The 26660-nt window shown below is 51.5% G+C and overlaps 12 protein-coding genes across 12 annotated transcripts, besides 3 other annotated features; 7 read left to right on the top strand and 5 right to left on the bottom strand.

The window, feature by feature from the left end:
* Positions 1-473: 473 nt before the first annotated feature.
* NFIA_092080 (DDT domain protein) lies at positions 474-3605 on the top strand (the record flags this gene model as incomplete). Its single annotated transcript, XM_001261144.1, has 4 exons — positions 474-557; positions 624-726; positions 811-2476; positions 2534-3605. 4 exons carry the CDS (start codon positions 474-476, stop codon positions 3603-3605), a joined length of 2925 nt encoding a protein of 974 aa, XP_001261145.1.
* Positions 1953-1982: a microsatellite.
* Positions 3606-4550: 945 nt separating the features above from the next.
* On the top strand, positions 4551-5865 carry NFIA_092070 (coenzyme A transporter; the record flags this gene model as incomplete). The annotated part of the gene is made up of 2 exons (XM_001261143.1): positions 4551-4754; positions 4870-5865. 2 exons carry the CDS (start codon positions 4551-4553, stop codon positions 5863-5865), a joined length of 1200 nt encoding a protein of 399 aa, XP_001261144.1.
* Positions 5866-6433: 568 nt separating this feature from the next.
* NFIA_092060 (RNA-binding ATPase activator ESF2) lies at positions 6434-7531 on the top strand (the record flags this gene model as incomplete). Its single annotated transcript, XM_001261142.1, has 1 exon — positions 6434-7531. The coding sequence occupies one exon, from the start codon at positions 6434-6436 to the stop codon at positions 7529-7531; it is 1098 nt and encodes a 365-aa protein (XP_001261143.1).
* Positions 7320-7350: a microsatellite.
* A 214-nt stretch (positions 7532-7745) lies between the features above and the next one.
* Positions 7746-9482, bottom strand: NFIA_092050 (60S ribosomal export protein NMD3; the record flags this gene model as incomplete). Its single annotated transcript, XM_001261141.1, has 3 exons — positions 7746-8856; positions 8912-9337; positions 9421-9482. The coding sequence occupies 3 exons, from the start codon at positions 9480-9482 to the stop codon at positions 7746-7748; spliced, it is 1599 nt and encodes a 532-aa protein (XP_001261142.1).
* A 281-nt stretch (positions 9483-9763) lies between these two features.
* On the top strand, positions 9764-11842 carry NFIA_092040 (RsfS/YbeB/iojap family protein; the record flags this gene model as incomplete). The annotated part of the gene is made up of 1 exon (XM_001261140.1): positions 9764-11842. One exon carries the CDS (start codon positions 9764-9766, stop codon positions 11840-11842), a length of 2079 nt encoding a protein of 692 aa, XP_001261141.1.
* Positions 10812-10836: a microsatellite.
* A 298-nt stretch (positions 11843-12140) lies between the features above and the next one.
* On the top strand, positions 12141-13660 carry pex12 (ubiquitin-protein ligase peroxin 12; the record flags this gene model as incomplete). The annotated part of the gene is made up of 2 exons (XM_001261139.1): positions 12141-12198; positions 12258-13660. The coding sequence occupies 2 exons, from the start codon at positions 12141-12143 to the stop codon at positions 13658-13660; spliced, it is 1461 nt and encodes a 486-aa protein (XP_001261140.1).
* Positions 13661-13867: 207 nt separating this feature from the next.
* NFIA_092020 (glycoside hydrolase family 125 protein) lies at positions 13868-15618 on the bottom strand (the record flags this gene model as incomplete). Its single annotated transcript, XM_001261138.1, has 3 exons — positions 13868-14139; positions 14212-15413; positions 15485-15618. The coding sequence occupies 3 exons, from the start codon at positions 15616-15618 to the stop codon at positions 13868-13870; spliced, it is 1608 nt and encodes a 535-aa protein (XP_001261139.1).
* A 510-nt stretch (positions 15619-16128) lies between these two features.
* On the bottom strand, positions 16129-17729 carry NFIA_092010 (uncharacterized protein; the record flags this gene model as incomplete). Its single annotated transcript, XM_001261137.1, has 7 exons — positions 16129-16277; positions 16345-16515; positions 16586-16729; positions 16785-16809; positions 16871-17170; positions 17237-17369; positions 17452-17729. The coding sequence occupies 7 exons, from the start codon at positions 17727-17729 to the stop codon at positions 16129-16131; spliced, it is 1200 nt and encodes a 399-aa protein (XP_001261138.1).
* A 465-nt stretch (positions 17730-18194) lies between these two features.
* rad18 (E3 ubiquitin-protein ligase RAD18) lies at positions 18195-19584 on the top strand (the record flags this gene model as incomplete). The annotated part of the gene is made up of 3 exons (XM_001261136.1): positions 18195-18702; positions 18780-18894; positions 18951-19584. 3 exons carry the CDS (start codon positions 18195-18197, stop codon positions 19582-19584), a joined length of 1257 nt encoding a protein of 418 aa, XP_001261137.1.
* Positions 19585-19687: 103 nt separating this feature from the next.
* Positions 19688-21363, bottom strand: NFIA_091990 (putative vacuolar sorting protein SNF7 family protein; the record flags this gene model as incomplete). Its single annotated transcript, XM_001261135.1, has 5 exons — positions 19688-20389; positions 20442-20636; positions 20687-20914; positions 20980-21247; positions 21314-21363. The coding sequence occupies 5 exons, from the start codon at positions 21361-21363 to the stop codon at positions 19688-19690; spliced, it is 1443 nt and encodes a 480-aa protein (XP_001261136.1).
* Positions 21364-21764: 401 nt separating this feature from the next.
* On the bottom strand, positions 21765-24039 carry NFIA_091980 (TRAPP III-specific subunit 85 family protein; the record flags this gene model as incomplete). The annotated part of the gene is made up of 2 exons (XM_001261134.1): positions 21765-22909; positions 22962-24039. 2 exons carry the CDS (start codon positions 24037-24039, stop codon positions 21765-21767), a joined length of 2223 nt encoding a protein of 740 aa, XP_001261135.1.
* Positions 24040-24578: 539 nt separating this feature from the next.
* Positions 24579-26606, top strand: NFIA_091970 (tRNA adenylyltransferase; the record flags this gene model as incomplete). The annotated part of the gene is made up of 3 exons (XM_001261133.1): positions 24579-25686; positions 25740-26291; positions 26365-26606. 3 exons carry the CDS (start codon positions 24579-24581, stop codon positions 26604-26606), a joined length of 1902 nt encoding a protein of 633 aa, XP_001261134.1.
* Between the last annotated feature and the right edge of the window lie 54 nt (positions 26607-26660).

The raw sequence follows: 26660 nt of genomic DNA, 5'->3' as shown, positions 1-26660 counted from the left end.
ATACCTGGATTCATCATCCGCCGAGGCGACTGCTACATCCACCATTTTTCAATAACTTCTTTTCTGTCTTTGCGCGCTTTCTGCAATTGCTGGAATCTCCCATGGTGCTCATATCGCTGATGGTTAGCAAGGCTCCCTAGGTTGCCGATCTTAAAGTCTCCATTTCCTGCGACCTATGATAAACTAGCGCGGCGCTCTTGTTTTCGAGGATCATGGTGCGTCGAACAAATTTTCAAAAAAGCTCGCGAGGGCCGAGAGATATTCGGGGCTCACGACATTCTCTAGGTACTATTCAAGCGCAAACCAGTCCAGTACCTTCCACGACCTGTTATTGAAGATGACAGTTCCGAGGCATGCATGCTCCATATACGAAATGAAAGATATCGAGGGATCTTTGCTTACGACGGGCGCAGGTCTGGGTTATCCCAGAGACCAACGAGGTCTTCACGAACTATGAACCATACCTTCAGCGAATGGATTTTTACAAGCAGAAGCGATTTATTTGCGAGATTACTGGTCATTCGGGGTTAACATTCTTCGAAGCCCTTAGGAGTGAAGTACGTCAACTGATTCTTGTGGGTTCGGTCTATTAATTCAGCTTGCTAAAACTTGTCCATGAGCAGATGGAAGAGTCTCGAGAGGTGAACAACGCGTTTCCGGATGCTTTAAAGGAGCCCATTTTACGTAGAATCCAGTTCTCTACTGTATCTCGGGTCGATAATCTTGGTGAGTGCTACTCGATCGTGTTCGGAGAAACGGAGCTGACCCTGTGTCCCAGTGGATGAGATCTACGAAGTGAGTAACAGCCAGTCGCTGACGACGTCCACCTTGACCTTCCCTCGTTCAGACCCGCTGATAACTGGCAGGAATTTAAGCAGGATTTTTATCCTGGGGAGCCCGTCCTGATTCTGCTCGAGGACAACACCCGTCTCCATGGCATGATCCGAGACAAGGCGAATTTCGCGGAGCAGCGATATCCCGACGGAACACTCAAAACTCCAGCCTATGCAACATATCTTGTGAAAGTTTTGGATCGTCCCAATGAGGAGGCTTTGTTAGACCAGGACCACATCACTCGTGATCGCAAGACGTTCACGAAGCAAATGTTACGCGCTTTCATCAAGAATAACGTCACTAGGGAGTCTTGGAATGGAGCTCCGTGGCTAGTCAAACCGTCCATCGCGGAAGAGTACAAGATACCAACCGAGGTGCCTAAGCATTTGCAGTATGGTGCAAGGGTGGCCGAGAAAAAGGCCCAGAAAAAGGCTGACCAGGAAGGATTTTTTGGGTTCTTTTCATCGCAACAATTGCCGGAGTTGAAGCCTGCAGCCAAGGGACAAAAAAATAAACTCTCGCCTCAGGATCTGGCGCGGTCCAAGGAGGCTCAGTATTTGGAGTATCAACGCTCGCTCAATGGGAATCCTACCTTTGTTGTGTCCCATAAGTCCCCCAACGCTCCCTCCCGCCCTCTGAAGCCCCAAGACGAAAAGAAGTCACAACCTGCTCCTACAGTCATCGTCAAGACCGAGCCCCCCAAGCCGCCGACTCCACCTCCAATTAAGTATCCCATCGAAGATCTGGAAATTCCACCGGATCGCGAGAAGAAGAAGCAACGTCCGCCGCTGAAATTCCTTGCAGCCGATGAAAATGATGATCCTGATGATGAAGAGCTCTTGCATGACAAGATAGAAATGCAATCAGTGGGCCTGCTATTGGAGACTTGGAACACTCTCAACGTTTACTGCGAAGTATTCCAGCTAGACTCGTTCACATTTGATGATTTTCTTCAGGCAATGCGCTTTTCGTCGGATGAAGTGGAATGCGAACTTTTTGTGGAAATCCATTGCGCTGTTCTGAAGAAGCTCGTTAACGCCGAGAACGATGACGAAGGGGCCGTACAAGTCTCATTGCCGGACCTTCCTGATGTTGAATCAGATGATTCCGAAGTTGATGAGGAGGATGAGGAGGAGGAGGAAAAGGAGCCGTCCCCGGAACCTGAACCTGTTGTGACGAGAATGACAACGCGGAGTAGCTTGGCCAAAGCGGAGGCGGAAAATCTGAAAGCACAAGCGAATCGTAGCCGTGCCAACTCAGAAGATATTGAGCTTCATCGTGCAGCGGAGGTGTTTGGAGACTACGGGTGGATCGAACGTTTACGGAAACGAGATTTCCGTCACGGTGGATGGCAGATGGTGATGGTCGGCCTTCTGCATCAGCTGTCAGCCCGACCACGGATGGAAAAGGTTTGCAACGATATTCTGAAACATCTCGCGCCACTTGATGCCGAGCCTACCCAAGAAACAGTGCAATCCCAGTACGCCACGTTAAACGTCAATCTGCGCGTCCAGGCTCTTCAAATCATCTGCATGCTCAGTTTGGAAACGAAGGCTATTCGAAACTACCTGGAGGAGTGCAGCAATCAGATGACCGAGTTCCGCAAGGAAAAGATCGAGTATCAGAGGGCTCGGAAAGTCGCGTAAGTGCCTCGAAGATCCTCACAGCTCCCCTGATTAACCATCTTCCCCCCTTGCAGGCTCGAGGAACTCCGTCGATTGCACCAAGAGCGGAAGGCGCTCCAACCGGAGCAAGAAAAGTCACCGTCCCCAGTGCCTGAATTAGAAGCTTTGGAAGATTCCAAAATGTCAGGCGTGGACGGCGACTCTGAGCAGGTCATGGATACCGAGGATGACGACGCGCCGCAGCAACGGTCGCTCCGCGGAGGTTTAGACAGAATTCTTGAACGAAAGCGAAAACAGGAAGAGGAGCGGGAGAGAAAGGAGCAACTGGCCAAGCAGCCAAAAGGATCGAAGCAGTACCAAAGAGTCTTAAAGAAGATCGAAGACCAGAAAGCTACTGTTGAGAAACTGGAGAAGAAGATTGAGGTGGTGGATAATGATCTAAGAGAAGCCGATTGTCCGCGGACTAGGTGCCTTGGGAAGGATCGTTTCTGCAACCGATACTGGTGGTTCGAACGCAACGCGATGCCGTACGGCGGCATGCCCAACAGCTCAACAGCGGAGGCTCATTATGCAAATGGTCGCCTTTGGGTCCAGGGTCCAGATGAGATGGAGCGCGTGGGTTTTATCGACGTGCCGGACGATCAGCGGAAACAGTATCAGAAAGAATTTCACACTACCCCTGCAGAGCGCAAGAAGAACGAGGAAGGGCCTACCAGGCTTTCCGCTGCCCACGAATGGGGCTATTATGATGATCCAGACGCGATTGACAAATTGATCGACTGGTTGGATTCACGAGGTAATCGCGAGTCCAGACTACGCAAGGAGCTCCAGCTGCAGCGCGACCATATAGTCAAATACATGAAGTGCCGGAAGGAGTACCTGGAGCAGACAGCCGAACGAGCCGAATCCGAGGAGCTGCAGACAAAGCGAATGACAACGCGGAACAAGACCTACGTGGACGACCACAAGCATCGCTGCTTGAAATGGCGGAACACGACAGCCCTGTCGGAGAACGGCCATCTACATGTTGACCCTTCACGGCCCTCAAAACGGGCCAAGAGAGTGACGGACGAACCCAAGGAGATCAAGGCGACGAATCGGCAGGGCAGACCGCTGACTCGGCAGGGTACGCGCTACAATTCCTGAGCAGCCTTTGACTTGCTTTTGGCGGGCACTGGATTTGCAGGCGTTTCAGGGCATTTCTATTTTCGAGTAGGCATTGGATGAGCAACAAGCGTGTTCGCATTGCGCTTTCTTCTACACACTTTAGCGACGAGACCATGAAGATTTGGGTTCATTTTGATATAACCACTCCGGAAGAGCATCGCATCTAGAGCAAGGGTGAAAGAAATGATTGTCGGGGGGGGGAAGGGGGATTTGAATATTTGTAAATACATGTTGCGCTTTAGCGGCCAACCCCTGCATGGGAAAAGACCTGTGTTCCATTACTTTAGAACTAGGTCCATAAGATAGAAGAAAATACTAGGGACCATCCACTTAGTCTTTCTCTCCTCTTTATGAGCCCAGGATGGCAAATGATTCGGCATCGGTTAGGTTGGCCACCCCAGAACATCCGCCACCACTCGGATACCGTCGCGTAATGAGACGGTATTGTGACCAATGTTTGGTGCGCATCGGCAGGTATCGGCATGTCAGAAACGTAACGGCTTTATGGTCTTGTGTGCTCCTCCGCCTGCGGACCGACGTCAGTGAGGGCACATTATTTGGCAGAGTTGAGGCATGCGATCTTCTACGGCTTCTGTGTTGACTTACCTTTTACAATCATCCGAGTGGGTCGCGCAGAGATCCCATAGATTTTTGACACAATATTGTGATCTACTTCACTTGATTTCTGCGAGAGGAGCACTTTTCTGGCCACGATTTCCGTTTTATCAATGGCCGCGATTACCCGGTAGCCCGCGACATTCTTCTCAAAGCCTCCCCACCACCTGAACTAGGCCTCTTGCCTGGATTTCGCTTATGTCGACAGCATTTCCGGACCATGGGAGTCTTGATCAGTCTCTTGTCGTATCGAGTTCTGGAAAAAATCACCTCTTAAGGACGGAAACAAGCCCGCAAGACGGTCATCACATGGAACAAGTCGCACAGTCGAGGCCCTCTCGACAGGCAGTCGCGAGCGATATAGATGCCGCGGCCTATGCGAACAATCATGTCGATACCAGCTCGTCAGTGCCTGTGAAGCAGAATGGCCGCCTGGGTTCTAAGGAGTTGAACAAACGGAGTCTGGATTATGTATTAAGGAGCGGGCTTGCGGGGGGTCTGGCGGGATGCGCGGTAAGCCTTGGGTTTTCTCTATTCGAGATGGCTTCCCTTCTGGTCCTGGATAGTCAAGACCTTTGGACTTTGGACTGGTTGATGTCGACGGGGACTGACATTTTTAAATGCATAGGCCAAGACGGTTGTCGCGCCGCTCGACCGCGTGAAGATCCTTTTCCAAGCGTCTAATCCGCAATTCGCCAAGTATACAGGTAGCTGGTTTGGCCTTGTATCAGCGGTTCGGGATATCCATCGACACGAGGGTGCGCGCGGTCTTTTCAAAGGTCATTCCGCAACGCTTCTTCGAATTTTCCCCTACGCTGCCATCAAATTTCTCGCATATGAGCAGATTCGTGCCGTGATCATTCCCTCGCGGGACAAGGAGACGCCATTCCGCAGACTCATGTCTGGGAGTCTGGCGGGTGTCACGTCAGTGTTCTTCACATATCCGTTAGAATTGATTCGGGTGCGGCTAGCGTTTGAGACGAAGAAGTCCGCGCGGTCGTCGTTGGCAGGCACGTTCCGACAGATCTATAACGAGCGGGGTTCGCTGCCGTCTGCATCCAGTGAGTTGGCCGCAGCCAAAGGGACAGCAGGCTCTGTTGCGGCTGCAGCAGAGAATGTCTCTTCTGCGGAGAACAAGGTCGTTCCTCGATATGGGTTAGCCAACTTCTATCGCGGGTTCACACCCACCCTGCTCGGCATGCTTCCCTACGCGGGCGTCTCTTTCCTCACACACGACACCGTCGGCGACTGGCTTCGCTCTCCTCTCCTCGCTCGCTACACCATCATCCCAGCATCTGATCAGTCCTCCCACAGCCAGTCGCAGAAGGGCTCACGACGGCCACAGCTCACCGCTGCGGCGGAATTATTCTCCGGCGCTATCGCCGGTCTTGTGTCGCAGACATGCTCCTATCCTCTTGAAGTCGTTCGACGCCGAATGCAAGTTGGGGGAGCCGTTGGGGACGGACGCCGATTGGGTATTGCGGAGACAGCAGGCAAGATATGGCTCGAGAAGGGTTTACGAGGGTTCTTTGTTGGCTTGACAATCGGCTATATCAAGGTGCTGCCGATGTCAGCCACAGCCTTTTTCACATATGAACGATTAAAGTGGTCATTGGGGATTTAACAGGTGAAGCCATGACGACGAAGCTTTTCCCTATGTTTTAGATTCCCACTTTACGCATAACTTTCTCACGGTTGTGCGATTCAAGCGATTCAATCGGCCTTCACACTATCTGTGATTTTTTTTTTATTCCACTTCCCGCACTAGACCTCGAGAGAAGCGGCGTCTTGAAGTTTCCTGACTTTGTTGTGTTGTTTTCTGCATGGGTGATCAGGACCAGCCCTGAGCACGTAGTTTGATGGATACCTCTGCCATTTTGAGCATTTTGTTAGATCGACAGAGCATGAATATATCATTCATACGCATATGTATATATGAAATATCTGTTATCCTACTTAATTCCGTGATACACTCGTAGTATGCCACATGATGTATGCTTAATACTGTGGTTTTAGCAGATGCTAAATGATTGGCTGCGCACCGGGATAGTGCACGGACCAGTCGGCGGAACAAAAAAAGTTGCATGAAGTTCCAGAAACCTCGCAGCGATCAGGATAATACCACCAAGCAACTGCGGTATAGAAATCTCGTCTCCGCTCTCTTACGCCAGACCGCATACAGAAATATCAAAATGACGACTCGCAAGAGAAACGAATTCCTGGATATCGTCTCCGACGACGATGAGGGCAGTGACCGCGGCTACGACTCCGCGGCCGCAGAGGAGAGCAAAGGTCGACTTGCGAAGCGACGCAAGACACACACGCGTGCAGACGATCTCAGCGACGAGGAATCGGACTTCGGTCGCTCAGAGTCAGAAGATGAGTCGAAAACCAGGCTCAAGGGCAAACCCAAGTCCAAGTCCCAAACAACGGAACGCAGCAATGACAGCGACGACGAAGATGAAGCAGACGACGGGGAGAAAATGCAAGTAGATCAGTATCTCGACACGACAGCCGCACACTCACCCTCACAATCACGATCGCAATCACCATCCGCATCCAGCGTCAGTTCCAAACCAACAAAACTGAAGAAGAAACCCCTGGACAAAGTCCGGCCGCCTAAGAAGAACAAAACGGGCGTCATCTACCTCTCCTCTCTCCCCCCGTACCTCAAACCCTTCGCTCTGAAATCTATGCTCGAAACCCGCGGCTTCGGACCCATCACCAAGGTCTTCTTGACTCCCGAGGTGCCATCGAACTCCGCCCCTCGCCGACGATCCAATAAGCGGAAATCCTACGCTGACGGCTGGGTGGAGTTCGCCTCGAAGAAGACGGCAAAGATCTGCGCGGAGACGCTGAATGCGACCATCGTCGGCGGGAAGAAGGGCGGGTGGTACCATGACGATGTGTGGAACATGAAGTACCTGAAGGGCTTCAAGTGGGCGGATCTGATGGAGCAGGTGCAGCGGGAGAGGTCGGAGAGGGAGGCGAAGAGGCGGATTGAGGATACAAGGGCCCGGAAGGAAGATAAGGTGTTCTTGCAGGGTGTGGAGCAGGGTAAGGTTCTGCAGGGGATTCAGAAGAAGAATGAGGAGAAGAAAAAGAAGAAAGGGGAGACGGGGCCCGGTGAGGGTGAGGGATCTGCTGATGCGGCTGCGGCTGCGGCTGCGTCTGAACTCAAGGTCCGCAGGTTGTTCAAACAGAGCGAGGTCAAGATGGGACGGGATAAGGTCAAGGATATTTCTACGTTGGAAGATGATGCGAAGCGTGTGCTGAGCAAAATCTTCTAATCTGCATGCATGCCGATACGCCATTCATAGATATCCACTACTTGCAACTGTTTCCTTTTGTCCAAACTCAGGAATGTAGAATGTATTCTATATATCTGCATGAGAAAACTTTTTGATTGCCCGGGTATTGTTTGACCTAGAAGTCGAAAGCACACGAAACCTTGATTAAACGCCAGAATCCTTCAATGCAATGATGGTTAGCTCAATTGAGCGTTCATTCCTCGTCATCCACGTTCAGCTCGTCAAAGTCGTCGAGCAACTCTTCCATGCTGATCTTAGGCGCTTCATCATCGCTCTCGTCCTCATCCATATCCATGCCACCAGCACCGCCTTCGACTTGCATACGATCATTCGGCCGGGCATTCTTGTTCTTGTACAGTTGCAGGGTACTACGCAATTCTTGGTCTTCTTCGACATCTCGCAGGAACATTTCAAAATCGGCCTCCATGCGTTCGCGTTCCTGCTCTTGCTTGCGACTGATCGACGCTCCCTGCTGCTGCAGAGCCTCCTCCTCATATTCGCGAGCCATCCGCTTAAGTCGCCAGTTGCGAGTCTTCTTGTTCTTCTTGCGAGCATAGTGCTTCTTGACCAGTACAACGTCCGGAATAGTAGAGCCGTATTGACTGCTGGCTTCGATGGCTTCAAAGTTGGGGTCGTTGAAGTTTGCGCCGGTGAGATGGTAACCGAGTACAGAGTCGCCGACATGCAGAATTCCTCCCAAGTGCGTCCGAGTGAAGTAGGTCTGATTGTTCGAGCCCAGGTCTGAGGCACGCGCAACAGTCGCCTCAGCAAGATGGAATCGTCCATTCGAACGGCCAACGGGCTCGATGTCCATGATGATGAATTCCACGAGCTCGTTGACGTCCGCAAGGTTCTTGAATGGTGCTCTCCAATACACTGCAGTGGGCACTTCGGCCGTCTGAAGTGTGTTTGGATCAATCAGGTTGACTGAGGTGCTAACACGATGGCAAAGGGCCAATGGAGAGATGTTGCCGAGGGACCTGGCCAGTTTGATGGGAAGAGCCACCAAATCGTCTTTGCAGATAGGAACCAACTCGACGGAGAAGGTGAATTTGTATGACTTGGTCGACGTGTGGATATCCATAGAAATCAACTCCTGAGACTTCTTGACTTTGATTGGCGTGACAGATGACAGGAAATCAACCATCTTTTCCGCATGGTTCCTCTGGGCAAAGAAAAAGTCCAATCCATCCTTTGCTTCCTTGATGTTGACCGTATCTTGATGAGCGTTGTGCTTGAGAATCAATTGTTCCAGATAGAGGAATGTTCGTTTATGAGGGACCTTCTGCCGCACTTGCACAGAACTAGAGACGAAGTTAGCAAGAAACCACAGGTGTCGCCGGACCAAAAGCTACTCACGCTCTCCATGTATTGTGGGTGTATGACTTCGCGCAGTCGGGGCATTGCTGAGCGTGAACAACATATTCAACTTCAAAAGCTTGCTGGACAATGGTTCCTTGGAACGCCTCCTGCTGAATTGTGATCTTGACCTTAATACGTCTCGAATGGGGTTCGGTCCAGATGAAACTCGCGTCAATGATTCTGACTTTGTTCAACCCCCTAAGCTTGCGCAGACACAGCGCCAAAAGCTCTTTCGATTCAAGTGCGGCGCTGACCCAAGCACTTGGCGGCTGAAGCCATCTCTCACAATCTCTGCAGAAATGAAGGACACCTTCGCGGGGAATACCCTGGCTGATATCGACTGTCAATCTAACACAATCTTGACAGAGAGCGCCCGCTGATGTTGTTCCGTCGATAGGAGCTCCACAGTTGCAACAGAGAATTCTAGAGAGTCACAAGAGTCAGCCGAAGTTCACAAGTCTCATAAACTTCTTTTCGAATGCACGAAATGTGAGGGGACGACTTACGTTGCAGAGATAGCCTCCTGGGGAGCCGCAAAGGGAACTGGGGCATCTAGATCCATCGACATCTTGAAGCCCTTAATGAAAAAAGAGTTGGAATACAGAGAGCTCAAAAATAGAATATAAAATCAGAGTCGTAGACTCTTGACAGGATGATAAATGACTGCTTTTGCCCCGCGGAGGAAACATTTTTTTTGATGTGTTTGACTGCTTATCAAACCATCCTGCTTGGTCAGCAAGTGATTTGCACTGTTTGCACTACAGGGAAAGAACTGAATATCGGCCATTCATATCGCCATCGTTGAGCAGTCCTTGACCTCTCAATTGGTCCCAGTCGAACATACTTCAAATGAATCGGATATTGTCCAAAGGCCCCAGGGGCCTTAACGGATTGTTGCGTGCATGCCCATCTAATTTTGGCCGTTCGTTCCTCTGCCGCTCAACTTACAATGTCAACAGTCGAACCTTCTGGTCCGCACCTCGCCTTCGCTCCGAGGACTCACCCTCTAGTAGTCAGCCATTGAAGCCTGATCCAAATGACGGAAATGGAAATACTCACAGAACTACCTCTACGGCGTCATCTCAACATACGCCCTGGTATCTCCAGGAAGAGACGCCGATCGACGAGTCGCGCCAAATATCATCTCGAGACCAGATCCCGGAGCTCCCTGAAAACTCACCAGCCATTCTGCCTGTCCTCCTCGATTACGTTTTCAAAGATCTTGGCTTGGATGAACTGAGATTACTTGACCTTAGAGGTCTCGAGACACCCCCGCCCATTGGCGCCAATGCCATCATGATTATTGGCACCGCTCGTAGTGTGAAGCATCTAAATGTTTCCGCCGATCGTCTTTGTCGCTGGTTGAGAAGCACCTACAAGCTCACACCTTATGCGGATGGACTGCTGGGTCGGAACGAACTCAAAATCAAACTTCGCCGTAAGGCTCGACGCGCCAGGGTCGCCAGTCGTGCTGGAACAACGGTCGACGAGAAGGATGACGGGATCACTACCGGCTGGATCTGTGTAAACGCAGGCGTTGTCGAAAACTCCCCGGTCGGGGAACAGGCATCTCGGAAGGTCGAGGGGTTTGGTAACATCGTGGGGGGCACTCGAGTTGTAGTGCAGATGTTCACGGAAGAGAAGAGGGCCGAAGTCGACCTTGAGGGCCTTTGGCTAGCTACTATTGAACGCGATAGACGGCGGAGACAAGTTTCGATAGACACCAAATCAGACGCGCCTCATGAAGAGGTTCGTGCTTCTACACCAGTCCAAAATTCATCCTCTGACCATGTTTTCGGGCTCCACTCCAGGTCTTCGGCGATCCTTCCTCTGGAACAAAGAAGGGGTCTACACAGCAAATGTCGGCTCCTCGGTCCTCAAACTGAAGACAACCAAGACGACGGCTTGGACGACGGCTTGGATATGTCTCCAGATTCAAACTCCACTGGAACTGACCATCTTGCCGCCAACCGTACTTGTGATAAAGAAGTTGCTACTGATTCATTGCTTGAACACTTGTCTGGACTACCTGATGACGAAGCCCTGAGTGAACTAGGAGCTGGACAGGAAGATACGGACTCGACTCCCTTTCTCCGCCGGTTTTACGATGCTCTTTCACAAATGTCAGCCGAAGAAGCAGCAGTGGCTCAGGTGAAGTTGTTATGCACGGCCATCTCTCGACACCATCTGGGATACAGCAAGGAAAGCCTTTGGAAAGCTTTCACGACTTGCAACTACCACACCTATTTCATATCCGATGAACTGGGCATCGAAATCGTTTCAGCCATGTTAACGGCACTACCGGCCCGCCAGGGAGGTCCCAAGGCTACTGGGGTGTTGCCAGAAGCCGACAGAGAACTCGCTCTTCGCGTCCTGGAACATCTTTCTCTGCGCGGGACTGATATCCTTAATATGAAAGTGTTCCATTTGTTATACAAAGCAGCCAGTCATCCGACAAACCTTTCTGGTGAAGAAGTCGTTAAAGATGTAACAGGTACCACCAAAGATCGACCTACATCGCGCGTAGCGAAGTTGATTGAAACCCTCGACATCCAGTTTGACCCAGAGGAGGCTCGCAAGCTTATGATGTCTATGTTTCGCAACGAAGACTATGACGGGTTTTGGAAATTATGGAGCAAGCTTCCCCTGAATGGCAGCCCGCGTACCTCTGCAGACTATGAGATGCTTTTCCGGCTGCATGCAGAGTTAGGGGATGAGCGTCGCGCCAGAGACTGTGTATCCACCTGGGCGCCTATAATGAGTCGTGAACATCCCCCGATTCCACTCAGGGGACAAGTAGTGCAGCATATTATGTACTGTATCCTGATTGCAGAGCCGGCCATTGACCGGATGGCAACAGCAGGGTCAACGAGTAACCTGGCACTGATCTGGAACGACTGTAAGAACAATGCGCCGGCGAGAGGTTGATGTGGTTCTGCGGAGCATATAAATGTATTATAAGCCTATATACCCGTGTAAATCAAGAGGTACCTGGATATGAAATGTCCCACATTGTTGTTGTTCCGTACGTAGTTTAGAGTGTTGAAGTAGACCGAAAGTCTATATCGCATATGCCCCGACGGCTGGCCGATGAACCTCGGCTGCCAAGTCCGGCGTCACGACAGCATCTTCCCCAGACTGGCGGCGACTGTCCGCTTCTTAACATCTGCATTGATCTGTAGCTCCAGCTTTAGCTATTTGATGATGACTAACTACCGTCTTCACGATGGAATACCTACCCAGTCTTCAGCAGGAGTTTGACGAGCTCAAGCCGTCGCTTTTCGGTAAGCGAACTGACCTTAGATGATTGGACTCAAGAACCTCAACTGATTCAGTTTCTCAGAACTCCTCGCCGAGCAACAGCTCTCAGATCTCTTGCCTCCTTCACTTCGATATCTCCTCGCGATCGCTACACATCGTCATCCTCGCTATCTATTACGAATCCTAAACTCATACGACGAAGTCTACGCACTGCTGTCTCTCATTGTCGAGCGCTACTATCTCCGCACCTTTGGCGGTTCTTTCACCGAGAACTTCTACTCTCTTAAACGAGAACGAGTCTTACGGACCAAGAATGGCGAGATTTCCCGGGCGCAGCTCGGCGCGCCAGGTCCCGTGCGCGAGTCTCTTAAGCTGCGCTCCTCGGACGTGTGGAAGAACCTTTTTGTCATGGTCGGAATCCCATATCTGAAGCGCAAGCTGGACGAGGGCTACGACATACACGCCGCACCGCAGGCGTCGCTGATTTTGAGCGGCGGGCCGCGATACAATCCCAGCGACGACCTTCCCCCACGCCCGACAATCCGCCAGCGGCTGATGTACTATTACAAATGGTTCCTGCGGAACGTCTACCCCTCCGTCAACGCCGCGTACTACTTCTCCATCCTAGCGTTCAACCTGGCCTACCTCTTCGACAACACGAAATACTCCTCCCCTTTCCTGTGGCTCATCGGCACCCGAATTCGCCGCCTAGGTGCCGCCGATCACCGCGCCATCGCCGCAGTGCTAGACGCCAAACCCAGCGCCAGCGCTGCCGCCGCGCGCTCCCGCCCCGGCTCAGGACTCCTGGGTCTCCTAAGCCCGCAGAACCTTTACCCACAGCTCCTCGCCTCGCTGCGCTACTTCCTCCCGGCGTCGATCTTCGCGCTGAAGTTCCTCGAATGGTGGCACGCAAGCGACTTCTCGCGCCAGCTGGCTCGCAAAGCGACGGAGGTGCTCGATCTCCCTGCCCCCGTCGTCAACGGCATGGTTCCGCCCTCGGAAAGAATCAAGAAAGCAGACTCGCAGAAGAGCAAGGAAGCCGCTTCGAAGGACCTCAAGCCCGCGCTCAAAAGCCCCCGCCGCCGGATGCAGCCACCCATCTCGGCTACCTCGTGCCTACCTATCTTCACCGTTCCTCTCCCACCTGCGGACTCGGATAGCGCGTCTGCCTGCCCGATCTGCCTTAACACGCTGACGAATCCGACGGCGTGCCAGACCGGCTATGTATTTTGTTATGTTTGCATTTTTCACTGGCTGAATGGGGAACACCAGCGGCAGCTAGATTTTATGAATGGCGAGAGCGCGGGCGCTGCCTGGGAAGATGAGAATGAAGACAGTGAGGATGGTGCAAAAAGCAAAGAGGAAGGCTCTGAAGAGAAGAAAGTCAGTCGGGAGGGCAAGTGGGAGAGCGGCAAAGGGAGATGTCCAGTCACGGCACGCAGGGTGCTGGGGGGTACTGAAGGGCTTAGACGAGTTCTAATCTGATTGTTATGAATCATGTCGAGAAATAGGTGTACGACGCATCTAGATCAGCTTCCTCTGTCATTATATCACATTATATATCAAGTAATCCAACCGACGATTATATTTAGGGAGAGATGTATCAGGGATTTAATACTGCGAGAAGCCTGATACTTGCTGTGATCGGATAGACAGCCCCTAATAATATTAGAGACAGAGGGGTATATGCAATTACTGGACGATGTACGGCTTCGCGCCCTCCCCAAAGATCAGATGCGGTCTCTCCGCTGCGATCTTCAAAATAGTCTGCGCAAAGACCGAGTTGGCCCAAGCAAACCAGGGACGCGTATATTCTTTGATATTGTTGACGTTGATAGATTCGTGCACGAGACCCAGAAGACTCGAATTGCGGACAAGGTTGATGCATTCAGTGATCTCTGCTTCAGAGTCGCTTGTCATCGCTTGAACTAGGAGTGACATTGGCCAAGCGTTCTGCAAACCGACTACATGCAGATCATGGTTAGCGTCTCCTTTGTTCATGGAAGGGTTGACAGAAGGAGATGAGATGAACTTACTGTGAGGTCCACCGATGCCATGGAACGCGGAGCCTGTCAGATAATACGGGTTGCCGCTCTTGTCGAGTATCATCTTGCGCGTGTTGCGATAGACGTGATCTTTCTCATCAACGTAGCCGAGCAGAGGCAGCGAAAGCAGGGACGGAATGTTGGCATCGTCCATGAGGATCCGTGAGCCATAGCCGTCCACTTCGAAAGCAAAAACATCGCCGTACTTTGAGTGGTGGACTACTCCATGCTCTCTGACAGCGTGATCAAGCTCCTCGCCTCGCTGCCGAAGTTTTTTGACCAGGTCCGCACTCCCTCCTGCCGCCTTGATCACATCCGCGGTCCTCTTCAGCTGGACGGACATCATCGCATTAGGCGGGATGAAGTACCCGAGAATAGTAGCGTCGTCACTGGGACGGAATGCGCTTCTAATGAGACCCGTGCCATTATTCAATGGATTGCCAACGCCCCCCAGGCTCAAAGTTTCAGTACCCGCGGTGGTTGTACGCTGGAACGTGTACTGGTCGGTGACGAATTGGCCCTGCTCGTTGAACGTCGGCTGTGACTGCGCATCCAAAACGCTGAGAAGGGTGTTCAGAGCCATGTACCAACGGTCCGTGAGGAACTCCGTTGATCCCGTGTTTTCGAAGAACTGGGTTCCCAGCGCCAGGAAATGTGCCAATGAATCGAGCTCGTACTTACATTCGAACACAACAGAGGGCTCATATGCCGGATGAACCTTGTCGTCCTGCCCATTCGGTGTCGGCTTAAGGCCACTGGGCGGAGGGGGTTGGAAGGCATTGCAGTATGGCGACTGAATGACAAACTCAGCCTGGGTGTTAATGGCACCCAAAATGAGGTTGTGGAGGGCTTTGTCCTTTTTGGCTAGAGCCTGGTAACTGGATAATTGGTTCGTGGAGTCGCGAAGCCATTCTGCATTGATATCGCCGGTTACGATGAAGCTCTGTGGTCCTTGCCATTGAGCACCATCCTTCTTAGTCTTTTTGGCCGCAGTTGAGCCATCGGTGTGCCATCTGATGGTCGTGTCCAAGGTGTTGGGAAACGCATTTCGAAACAATTGAGCTAAATCCTTGTCCACCATACGGGACGTGACTTCGTCAATAACTTTCTCCACCTCTGGAGATGAAAAGGTGCGACATTCTGTCGCTGGCCTTTGGAAGGGTAGGTTCAATGGACCATCACTGTATGGAGGACTGAATTAACGTGAGAAGATTAGCTCCTGGTCAGTCAAATCACGTAGAGATACAGAGACGTGGTGACATACTGCGGTACAGTCGAGTATGAGACATAGTCAGGACAAGCTCGCCGCAGAATGGCAGGCTCGTCTCGAAGCCCTGCGGTGCCGCTGACTTGAAGCCCGACTGTCAGGGCGAGAAAGAGGGCCGACGAACGAGTCATAGTCGGCTGGATGCTCTCTGACTATACTCGTCTCTACGTTGAGAATGTGAAGTTATCTCAAAGGGGTGAAAGCTGATCTCGAAGATTCAAGGATGCAATAGTGTCGCTTTGGCGATTGTTTCTCAACAGTCGTGTCCGCGCATGCCAGACGGGGAAGTGATGGACAAAATAGTCGAACGCGGACATGCGCTTCGAACCGGTACGAAACCCAATGCTCTCCAAATGTCCTCATATCCTTCATATTCGCCCGGAATTTAACCGAAGTCACCGAGTCCCACGGTAGCATTGCAAAAGGATTCTTGCAATCCAAAGATAGTCGCTATTTGTTCATCCCCGCTCAGGATGCGGAGATCGTCATAATATGCGGGGGGAGCCAGCAAGCCGAATAAATACCCATGTCGCTGCGAGATGAAGAAATGACTCGGCATAATTCTACTCGTGCAGTGACTACCTGGGCTCTAGGGCTTGGCTAAAACAGCTTCTTTTTCTGATTTTACACTATTGACTACTTTACTTCTTGGAGAAAAATGACATGATGTTGCCTTGACCGGCCTTCCCTCCGGCCTTGCCCTTCGGCGCACTCAAGGCTGGCTTTTTCTTAGGCGGTGGTGCGGGTTCATCCTCTGAGAATGACTCCCATGACGGCTCCTCTACGGTCACTGGCGAGAAAAAGGCAGGTTAGCGGGGTTCAGAGTGTCATCAGATGCAGCGCACGGAGGTTCTCACCAAGGTAGCCTTCCTCGTCCTTGACGGTCTTCTTTTTCATGACCTTGCGTCTACCTCTTCGGCGGCCTCCTGACACTGTTATCTCTTCCCTGGGTTCCTCCTTGGGCGGTGGCTGGTCGATAGTTTTTTCTTCCTCTACGGGAGGTTCTGGAACATCTGCCATCTCCTCATCTTCATGTTCGCACGAGTTAGTACCCGTCAGATTGCAGTGTCGTATGAAAATTAGAGCCAATTAGCGTACCGTCGTCGTCCTCATCCTCCATCATCTTCCTGAGCCTCTCTTCTCGTTCTTTTCTCGTCTCACGGTTGTTGGCCGTCGATGACTTCCCAGAGTCAGGGAAGAGCTCTTCGGGTTCCTCCTCATCAGAGGCATCCCCCAGAACCACTGCTATCTATTAGTCCTTGCACCGACACCTGGAAGTGCATGATGCTGAGCTTACCATCTTCTGCACCGCTAGGCTCGGCCTGGTAATTTCATCAGCAGCTGTAATCTCGCAGCAACGATGTTGGGCTGGGATGCACTGACCGATTCGGCACCAGAAACAGCAGGGGTCGCTGATCCTTCTTTCTTCTGTTTTGGTTTTGCCTTCGCAAAAGAGCTGAATAGGTCACTCTTCTCCCTCTTCAACGGCGCAGTCTTTTCACTAGGTTTGACAGGTGGTTTCTCTTCAGCCTTTGTTTGAGGTGTCGGTGCTGCATGTTCGGCCTTCTTGCTCTCCGACTTTACTTTTTGTGTCGCTTCGTCCTGTAACGGCCGTTTCGAGGGAGCCGCATTTTTCGGGGCCGGGGCGGGTGCTGGTGCAGGGGGCCGCACGCCTGTTCTCCTCTGCAGGTCAAGAAGTCAGGCGGTATGTTCTTCAGATCAATGGCCACAGAATTCCAGGAAAGATACCTTGACGTTCTTGTTTTGAATCATTCCCCATTGCTTTCCGTATTCTAAAGGATCTTCATGAGCATGAGCGGCCAGCATCTCTCGATGGACGTCGGTGAGCACGTTGAGATCCTGTAAAACCGCGGGCTGTAAGCTATATATGTGTATCAATGATATTGACTCAAAGGTTGACTTTGCGTCTACACCTAAGTTAGCGATGAGCCCTCTCCGCTTACTTTGGTCTTGCTAATCGCAAGCACTTGCCATCTAGATCTTCTTCGCGCGCGAGAATTATCGAGGTCGTTGGTACCTCGTCGGAAGCCGCATCCTGATTTGGCATCGAGCTAGGTAAGAAAGGGCTGCCCTGCATGATATCGTCTCCATCGTCATGGTTCTCAGCATGAACACCGTTTGTATCCTTCTCTGGTGGTTTCTGAATCCCGGTAATAATGTAGGTCGCATTCACACTCTGCGGCTTCTTCTTATTCTCCGTATGGTGAAAGTCATATAGCATTCTGGAAGTGTTAACCTTTCCGTATTAAGCGATGAGGTCGTAGATAAACGAACTGTTTGGCCAAATTGCAATGGACTTTGAGAGCTCGACCTAACGAGCGATAGGTGACCTGAATCCATTAGGCTCCCCGCAGCTCAAAGCACGGCTCGAATGTCACGTACTGTACGACGCTCGTTGAGGACATTCTCTGCGAGGTATTTCCTGTAATCAGCCACCGCCATCTTCGTTCTTGCAGCGATTTGCGCTTCTGTAGCTTGTGTCTTTGCGGATAGAAGCTCCGATCATTTACGGTCCTTCCCCGAGCGACGCGTGTTAAACCACTTTACGCGTATCAGTCAGCCGGTCTTGGCGCTGCGCCCGCTGATACCAGTAGCCATTGGTCTCGACTTCCTTTTTCAGCCTTGACGATCATACAAACATCGTCTTTCTCCCACGCCATAAGGCGCGGCAGCTTACTCCGATTCAATGGAGCAGACATTTGACCTTCCCGACTCCACAGACTGGCTGGAAACGCCGTTGTCGCTCGTCTCGCCGCTGGAATCCTCTCTCCGCTGTCAAGTCTGCAAGGACTTTTTCGACAACCCCGTCATCACCTCGTGCAGCCATACGTTCTGTTCGTTATGTATACGGCGATGTCTAAGTACGGAGGGCAAATGTCCAGCCTGTCGGAGCTCGGATCAGGAGCTCAAGCTGCGGCGTAATTGGGCGGTTCAGGAGTTGGTGGAAGCCTTCCAAAATGCTCGTCCGAGCATGCTCGAGCTTGCAAGGAAGGCCGCTAACTCGCGTCTGGATGGGGAGTATGCTACGGGTCAACCTGCGGCGAAGAAGCGTAAAGTGGATCAGGAGGATGGTCCGGATGCGTCTGGGCCTGAGGGGATACGGACAAGGTCGCAAAGCAGAAGAGGGAACAGCCAAGCTGAGCCTGTTGTGGTGGATGCGATCGAAGACGACCAGGACGAGGAATATATCCCGGGTATGTTGTTATACTCCACTTAACCAAGTTCCGCTCGGGGTTGAAGAAGCCATGGCGTCTAATATGAGCATATTTAGAGGACGGTCTGGTCGCATGCCCTATTTGCGGCCGGAGAATGAAAAATGAAGCAGTTTTCCAACACTTGGATATTTGCACTGGGGACCCAGCTCCTTTAAAACAAGCATCCTTCGGGTAAGATGTCTCTTAGAATGGAATATACGATGCAAAGTATCTGACTCCTGTTTTAGGTCTCTGCAGCCCATGTCCCCAGCCTCGCGCAAGTCAAAAGATGTCACAGACAAACCACCAGAACGGCTCCCTACCATAAACTATAGTCTGCTGAAGGATAATGTTCTTCGCAAGAAGCTCAAAGACTTGGGTATACCCAACTGGGGCCCGCGGCCCCTTCTGCAAAGACGTCACACGGAGTGGATGAATCTATGGAATGCGAACTGCGACTCGAAAGCACCCAAGTCCAAACGAGAATTGTTGCACGAATTGGCTGTATGGGAGCGCACCCAGGGCGGACATGCTGCTCCATCATCGGAATCTAGCAACACAGTTATGCGCAAGGACTTTGATGCGGCAGCGTGGTCAAACAACCATGGTGACGAGTTCAAGCGGCTGATTGCGAATGCACGGAAGAGAAAAGACGCTGTGATTCGCACAACAATACCTCAGGCGGCTCCAGCTCAAGATGGAATCTCCATGGCTTCGGCACCTGAGCAGTCGACTGAAACGTCAACACCACCAGAAGTTGCAGAGAGGTTGCAAACACAGACAGTAGCTGAAGGCACTTCAGTTGCAACTATTGCCGAGAATGAAACTCAGACGATACAGACCCCTAGTATAACGCAGGTAGTCAGTTCTTCTCCAGAGTAGTTCACAGGCCGGCCTCGTGCACAGAGACTGCCCCTGAAGAAGCTGCGAAGACACTGTAGCACCAAAACTATGTCTTTGACATGAGGGATGGATGCCCTAGATCTCACTGGGCCGTGGCCCCGGAACCTTCCTCAACCGACATGTGCGACAGCCTTTCAATACTTTCCTCGATCGCCGAATCTACGCTCTGCTCCGACGCGGCTGTGTGTGCAGCCTCTTTGGCTTTCTGTTCGAGGTCGTCAAGCTCAGCGAGCTTCTTGCGAGTCTCTTCTGCCTCCTTTTCTTCCACCGCTTGTCGCTCCCTATTCTCCAGTTCTTCAAGCTCGTCATCCAGCTCTGTCTCGTCGATCTCCGGCGCAACCTCATTCATGATGTTGCCGATTTCGTCCACCTTGGACATCTCTTCACGCAGCTCCTCAACAACGTCCTCAACTCTCTCGACGCCGCCAATTTGAGTATGCAGTCCGCGAAGAACACCCGTGCTCGCTTCCATCACTCGGACGTATTCAACCTGGTCCGCGGCATTTTCGATCTTTGAATAGACTTCTTCGAGCTGCGTCAGAGTGTCCAGTCTTTGCTTCAGATTATGCTCAGCCAGCTTCTTGGAGCGTACCGCTGCCAATGCTGAGACACGATTTTTCTTCTGGACAGCGACTTTTGCGGTCAAGTTCAGCTCCTCAATCTTGCTCTCCAGACGGTCGACTTGCTTTGTCATAGTCGACAGGAGTGATTTGATAGAGGCAATGGTAGCGTCTTGGTCGGTGATCTCGCGCGGCGAGTCGTTCGAGGGTCTGAACCTGATGGTCTGGTTCACATCAATATGTGCCCATTCCATATGTGCACGGATCACAACCTACCTTGCCGTCATACGCGATAGCCCCTATATCACGGGATAGATAAAGTAACAAGACATCGAAATCAGCGCTTGAAAGCCCACTGTCCTTGTTAAGAACTGTTGCGAACTCTTCTGTAAAACGTTCTTTGGAGTAGATTAGATCCATCTTTGATTGACTGCCCCCAAGAGTCTGCTTCACTACCCGATCTGCTGCCTCCTGTGGAATTCGTTCAGGGCCTGTTCGACAAAACTGCGAGAGAGCCATACCTTTAGGTTGTCTACCAATACCAGCTCCCGAACCTGTAATCTAGCGGAAGTCTCTGGCGTGTCACTCCCAACGACAAAACCTCTCAACTGCTTCATCCCCCATGTCATCACATTCCATGGGCTCAATGCCCCGGGTTTGATAATCCTCCATTGCCTTTGCTGCAAGCTGAGCGCACTGGCTTTGAAAACCTGCAATGGGACCATAGTATGCTTCCGGATCGCTTCATCCTGTGCGCGGAACCAGCAGACTTAGCAAGCACAAATCTTCAAGGAGATCGGAAGCTGGAACATACCAGCACCGCACCAAGCGCCACCGGCCGACCATACTCAGGTATTTCTAGAGCTCGTAACAGTGAATCGTCCGTCCTCAATATCAGATGGTCGCTTTGGATCGCTGTACCGGTTGCCGAGCTCGGTTCGCGAGAAGGAGAAGTCGATATACAGCCCCGCCTTGCGGCCCTCGTCAGGGCCCGCTCCCACGCAGCGACGTTCACCGCATATCCGTCGGGGTTCGTCTTCTTCTGTAAGGTGAAGTCGGAGTAAAGCGAGGGCAAGCGGTTTCTGGAACAAGTAGTCAGCTTCACGCTTTCAGGCAACTTCTGTTTAGAGATGGAAGTGGTAACAGACTTTTTGAAGGAGTCTTCTTGTGTGAGGATGTAGTTCAGGAGGTCACTCATGTTGCTTAAGCTATCTCTTCTCCAAGTTGTGGTCTTCTGAGTTGTCCGCTTTTGACCCTTATATACACTTCTGTGCTTTGCTTGCGGATGTGTTGTGCAGTATGTGAATTAAGACACACTGTCAAGCTGCGCTGTGGACATACCCAGTCTCCCCAAGCTGGTAGTCGGCGAGTTGATCTAGAGTTGCTGATGTCAACAGACAAACCACCCGCACTTCTGTCGTTGCTGAGGAGAGCGCTCTATCGATAAGATAACATCACGTGATTATACATGCCTTGGTCTGCTGTAGTGTTCTATGGGAGATGAATAGATCATATTTTTGATTGAATTAAAGTGGTTGCCCAGATTCTATAGCTACCATATGTCATAATATACGCCATGTGTGGCTCGCTTCACGCATCTTAAGCTCGTTCAAAGTCGTCATTCGCTGAAATTTCATTATCCCCCGTCATCGGCGCAGTAAGGCCGCCTGAATCCAGAGGGTTGCCGATCAAAGACTTCCGATTCTGGCGCTTGTCCAGCTTTTCGCTTGTTTCCTCAGGTTCCAGCTGCTCGGTCGCAGATACTTCCTCCTGAGGGCCTAAGCCCCGAGTACCAAGATATTCGACTTTCACCGTATGACGTAGATTATCAACGAATGATTGCATCTCTGGCATGGGGAATACTCCGTCGCTGTCAAGAACGTCAGCGTACAGGCGTTCCGCTTCCTCAAGGCAAGAAGACGCCAGAGTTGGCTTCCCAACCCTGAGCCAGAGGTCAGCTGCAAGGACGCTCCACATCCCAGCCTTCCTGCGACGGCCGCCCCATTTCACTCCGGTCAGTGGCGGCCTAGAAGCATAACACGCCGAGATTCTTTCGCTGAAAAGGATCTGCCCTATCCCACCGACTAAGCCTAGGTCCATGGCCCGCATGGCCCATTTAGCCGCGCTTTCAGTTGCAAACCCGCCACGAGACTTCAGCAGTTCCATAGCTAAGCATAAACAACGCAGAGCGTTGGGGGCATCAGAGCACCTCGTGAGGTAGGAATAGCAAGCCGTTTCCAACATCTGATCGATGGCTTCGAGTTTGGGTTTTGCTGGCATGGCCATTGGGTTCAGCAGCGTGCTCACTGCGCACATCTCATGAGCACCGGCATGATATCTCCAAGCCTTATCGTTGGTATAGTCGGAACGTAGGAGCTCATAGGTGGACGCTGATAGCTTCCAGTCACGAAGCATAAAAGCAAAGTCAGCCATCTTTCGCAATATCGCTTCAGGCGCGTCCGGTTTGTAGAATCCGCGCACAAAATCATAGTTCCCACCACCGGAGCCATTAATGCCAGATCGCGAGCTAGAACCGAACCCTGCCCATTTCCGCGACATCGACATGAAACGGCCACTAATACCGCGCCTTCGAGATGCCACCTGATCATTCCAAACGGCAACTCTATTTTCCATGTACGGAATGATTGACTGAGCGACTAACTCCCGAACGAAAACCCTGATAGCCATCGCGTCCGAGTCAAAGAGGTATGGGCGATATTCGGTGTCAAGCTCAACAAGCGGTTCTGGCATCGATTAGATATCTGGACTGAAGAGAGTACGGGATAAACGACATACCGTCCTGGCTTGCTAGATGCTCCGACGGGGAGAGCCATTCGCACTGAGGGACTGGAGCACTGTCATCATCCGTCACAACACACTGCATGCTGCGTAGCCTTAGTAAATGACAATGCAGCCCAAAATGCCGCTTCATCTGATCATAGAGCTTGGTTGACTCGGCGATGTCGTCCCGGTCCTCGTCGTGAACGAGGACATAGTAACGAAGATACTCTGGATGCACCCACTCCGGTAACCTCCGGTCTCCATTGCTTGTATCTGCATACAACTGACGAAGAGTTTCTAATGGAGCCGTATTGCGTGAGCTAATGGCAATCACACTGGCTACGGGGTGGCGGAAAGTCTCGTGGGGTGCTGCCGACGCCGTTGACAAAAGCTGACGCAGGTAGAACTTGTATAACGGTGAAGTTGCAAGGGAATTCGCGAGGTCTTTCGGGCGCAGGGGAGCGCCCAATAATTCATCTGCCGAATCAAGTTGTCGGTCCAAAACATCCTCTAGCTGTGCCAGAGAGTTCTGTCCAGTGTCGGGGCCGGCGAAAAACTGCTGGCGACCTCCCAGATCCACAAAGCGTACTCCGTAATCCTCCCACCCACGACTCGATCCAACGCTATCCCGAATAACGACTTTTCCAGGAATGCTTTCTCCGAATGGCCGGATCAACTCCCAGAAGCCGCCTTTGAAACCTTTCTCCCGCACCAGATCATCGGTATCTACGGACGCATAAACTCCGACAGTAGGAGAAAAGGACCGTATGATCAGTGATCGAATATCTTCCGTACCATCAACGTGTCCCTCCAACGGTGAGCCCAGAGACGACCTGGCTAGTTGTGGAGTTGACGATCTAAGCGGCCGACCGTGCGGCGACGCAGAACGGATCGGAAGCTCCGAGGTAGTAGCGGAGAGAGGAGGCGTCGGTGACAATCCTCTCCTGGCTTCAAGGGAGTCTGGGTCTATTGACGAAGAGGAATCACGACGCTGGTCTGGATATCTTGTCTTTGTTGTGATACGCGGCACGCCGGGCGAAAAGGACGGCGGAGGTTTGACCGGAGAAGCATCTCCGGGCGATGTCATGGACATCGAATTGTTTCTAAATCAGGATAAAGAAAGGTGAAGGAGACCCTAGAGCCCATGGACCGAGAAGTGAGGGCGCAAAGAGGGCGTCGAAGGCGGATAGACTGGAGAACCAAGTAGAACCCCTAAGATAGATACCTAATGAGAAGTGGATTGGAAGATAAGATGGAATGGCCAAGCAGTCTGGTCTGGCAAAAACGTGGTACAACTGAGGAGGGCAGACAAAGGGACTGGAACGTCTGCTTCTCGTCCAATGGCTGATAATTACTCGGAGTATAAATTCAATAATTCTTATGCAGCGCAATAAAACAATATACTCCCGGAGATTTATCTGATGTAGTCTTCCAAATCCAGTTTACGTTATAGGATGTTATGGTCGCCGTCAAGTTGGAGAAGGCGGTAGTGGTGATCTTCAGCCCAATCAATCGTCACAGCACAATCCTGGGGAATGAATGATTCATTCATGACTCCTACGCATGTTGATTGAGTCACACATACTGTGCACTCATGACAGAAGTATAATACTCATTGCATGGCTTGTGTCGATGTCGAATACCCCAGCTCTGCGCTTCCTGCTTGAACGTCATTCCTTATTGCGCCCATCTCTTTTTTTGCTTCCTACTCCAACCAGGTCGGCAAGCGTACCCCTGCGACATTTGAGGAACTGCGCACCAGCCGCGTATCCAACGTCCTTATCACGAACCTTTGGACTGAACACTGGCGGACCTTCTATGCGCCATCAAGAAAGTTCGAACCTCCCCCAAGGAAGAGCACCCAAGAGAAGACGCATATCCGCGACTGCCCCGCACGAGGGTGCCTCCGACACAATGGCGACGGTGGCGCAAACTTCCTCCCAGACACCTCAGCCGCTGGCCACGATACAGCTTACACCCCTCGAGAACACATTGAAAGAACTACTCCTTGATGTCGCCAAGTACATACGAGAACGAGCAATCGCTGCCGGCGCGAGCGAGGCGGATACCCCACACATGGTGCTTCGATTCACAGGAGGATGGGTGAGGGACAAGCTGCTTGGAGTCGACAGTCATGATATCGATGTAGGAATCAGCTCCATGACTGGTTACCAGTTTGGCATGGCCCTCAAAGATTACCTAGACATTCCTGAAAATTTGGAAAAGTACAAGCGCAACCACCCTAATGGAGAGATGAAGGAGGCTATCGTCAGCCTGCACAAAATTGAAGCAAATCCGGAAAAGTCCAAACACCTGGAAACCGTAACAACCAAGATCTTCGGCTTGGATATCGATCTGGTTAATCTTCGAAAGGAGACGTACACGGATGATAGCCGGAACCCACAAATGGAGTACGGCACCGCCGAAGAAGATGCTTTGCGTCGCGATGCAACGATTAATGCTCTTTTCTACAATTTGAACGAATCCAAGGTGGAAGATTTGACTGGACGGGGGTTTTCAGACATGAGGGACAAGATTATCCGAACTCCATTGGAGCCATACCAGACCTTCAAAGACGACCCTTTACGTGTGCTAAGACTGATACGGTTCGCCAGTCGCCTGGGCTATCAAATCGATCCAAACACAGAAAGGGCGATGCAGAACAGTGATATTAGTGCGGCACTAAAACTAAAGATCAGTAGGGAACGCGTGGGGACAGAGTTGGAGAAGATGCTCAAAGGTCTGCAATATCAGTTAGGTTTCAAACAGAGCCGCATGTTAACTTTGGATCAGGACCCGATCCTCGAGGCGCGCTGCGATTCATTGATCGACTTGGTCTCTACCATACTATCCTCGCCAATCACCAAGACGATGCCAGCGCTGATACATCCACTTGGTCGCTAGCCTACAACGCTTTGGAATCCTTGTTGCATCCTGAGGGGCCATCGAAGACCGCACTCGAGAAAGTGCGCGACTTCCTCATGCGTAGTCCACTCGAGTCGTATCATGCATGGATGATTGCCGCATTAGCACCCTGGTCTAGCGTGCCACCGCGCGTAGCAAAAGGCCCGAAAGCGAAACCCTTCCCCCCTCGAGCGGCAGAGGTGGCAAGAGACAGCCTGCGTTCTGATAATAAGATGATCAGCGTTCTCGGTGATGCGGCTGCCAGTTGGAGGTCCATTATTGATGTCAAGTCTTCGCTCCTGGAGGGCCGCATGAAGGGAACAGCTCCCGAAGTACGGCAACAAATCGGCTTGTACATCAAGAGCTGGAAGAAGGATTGGAGACTCTGCATCGTCTTGGCTATTCTGCAGGAGGTCATGAGAGGAGGAGAGCTCCTGCCAGGTGAGAAAAAGATACACATGACACCTGATACTTTTGATTGAATTTGAGGCACTGACTTGTGCTCGACTAGCAGTTATCCAAGAATATGACAGATTTATATCATACATTATTCAGAACGACCTGCAAGGCGTGTGTGAAATGAAGCCTATCGTGAATGGGGGCGATATTATGAAGGCTCTAGAGGCGAAGAATGGGCCTTGGATGAGCAAAGCATTGGATATGGTGTTTAAGTGGCAGCTTCTACACCCTGAAATTACGGAGAAGGAAAAGGCCCTCAAATATTTGATAGATAGAAAGGATGAGTTAGGTCTGTAGTTGTTGCTGAGACCCAAAGAAAAGACATATTATCGCTCCCAAGAACCATGACAT

The sequence above is a fragment of the Aspergillus fischeri genome, genomic scaffold (genome assembly GCF_000149645.3).
Source record: "Aspergillus fischeri NRRL 181 1099437636264 genomic scaffold, whole genome shotgun sequence".
Classification (NCBI taxonomy): Eukaryota; Fungi; Ascomycota; class Eurotiomycetes; order Eurotiales; family Aspergillaceae; genus Aspergillus; species Aspergillus fischeri.
Note: the sequence above shows the minus strand (reverse complement) of the source record. Positions and strands in the feature narration are given on the sequence as shown.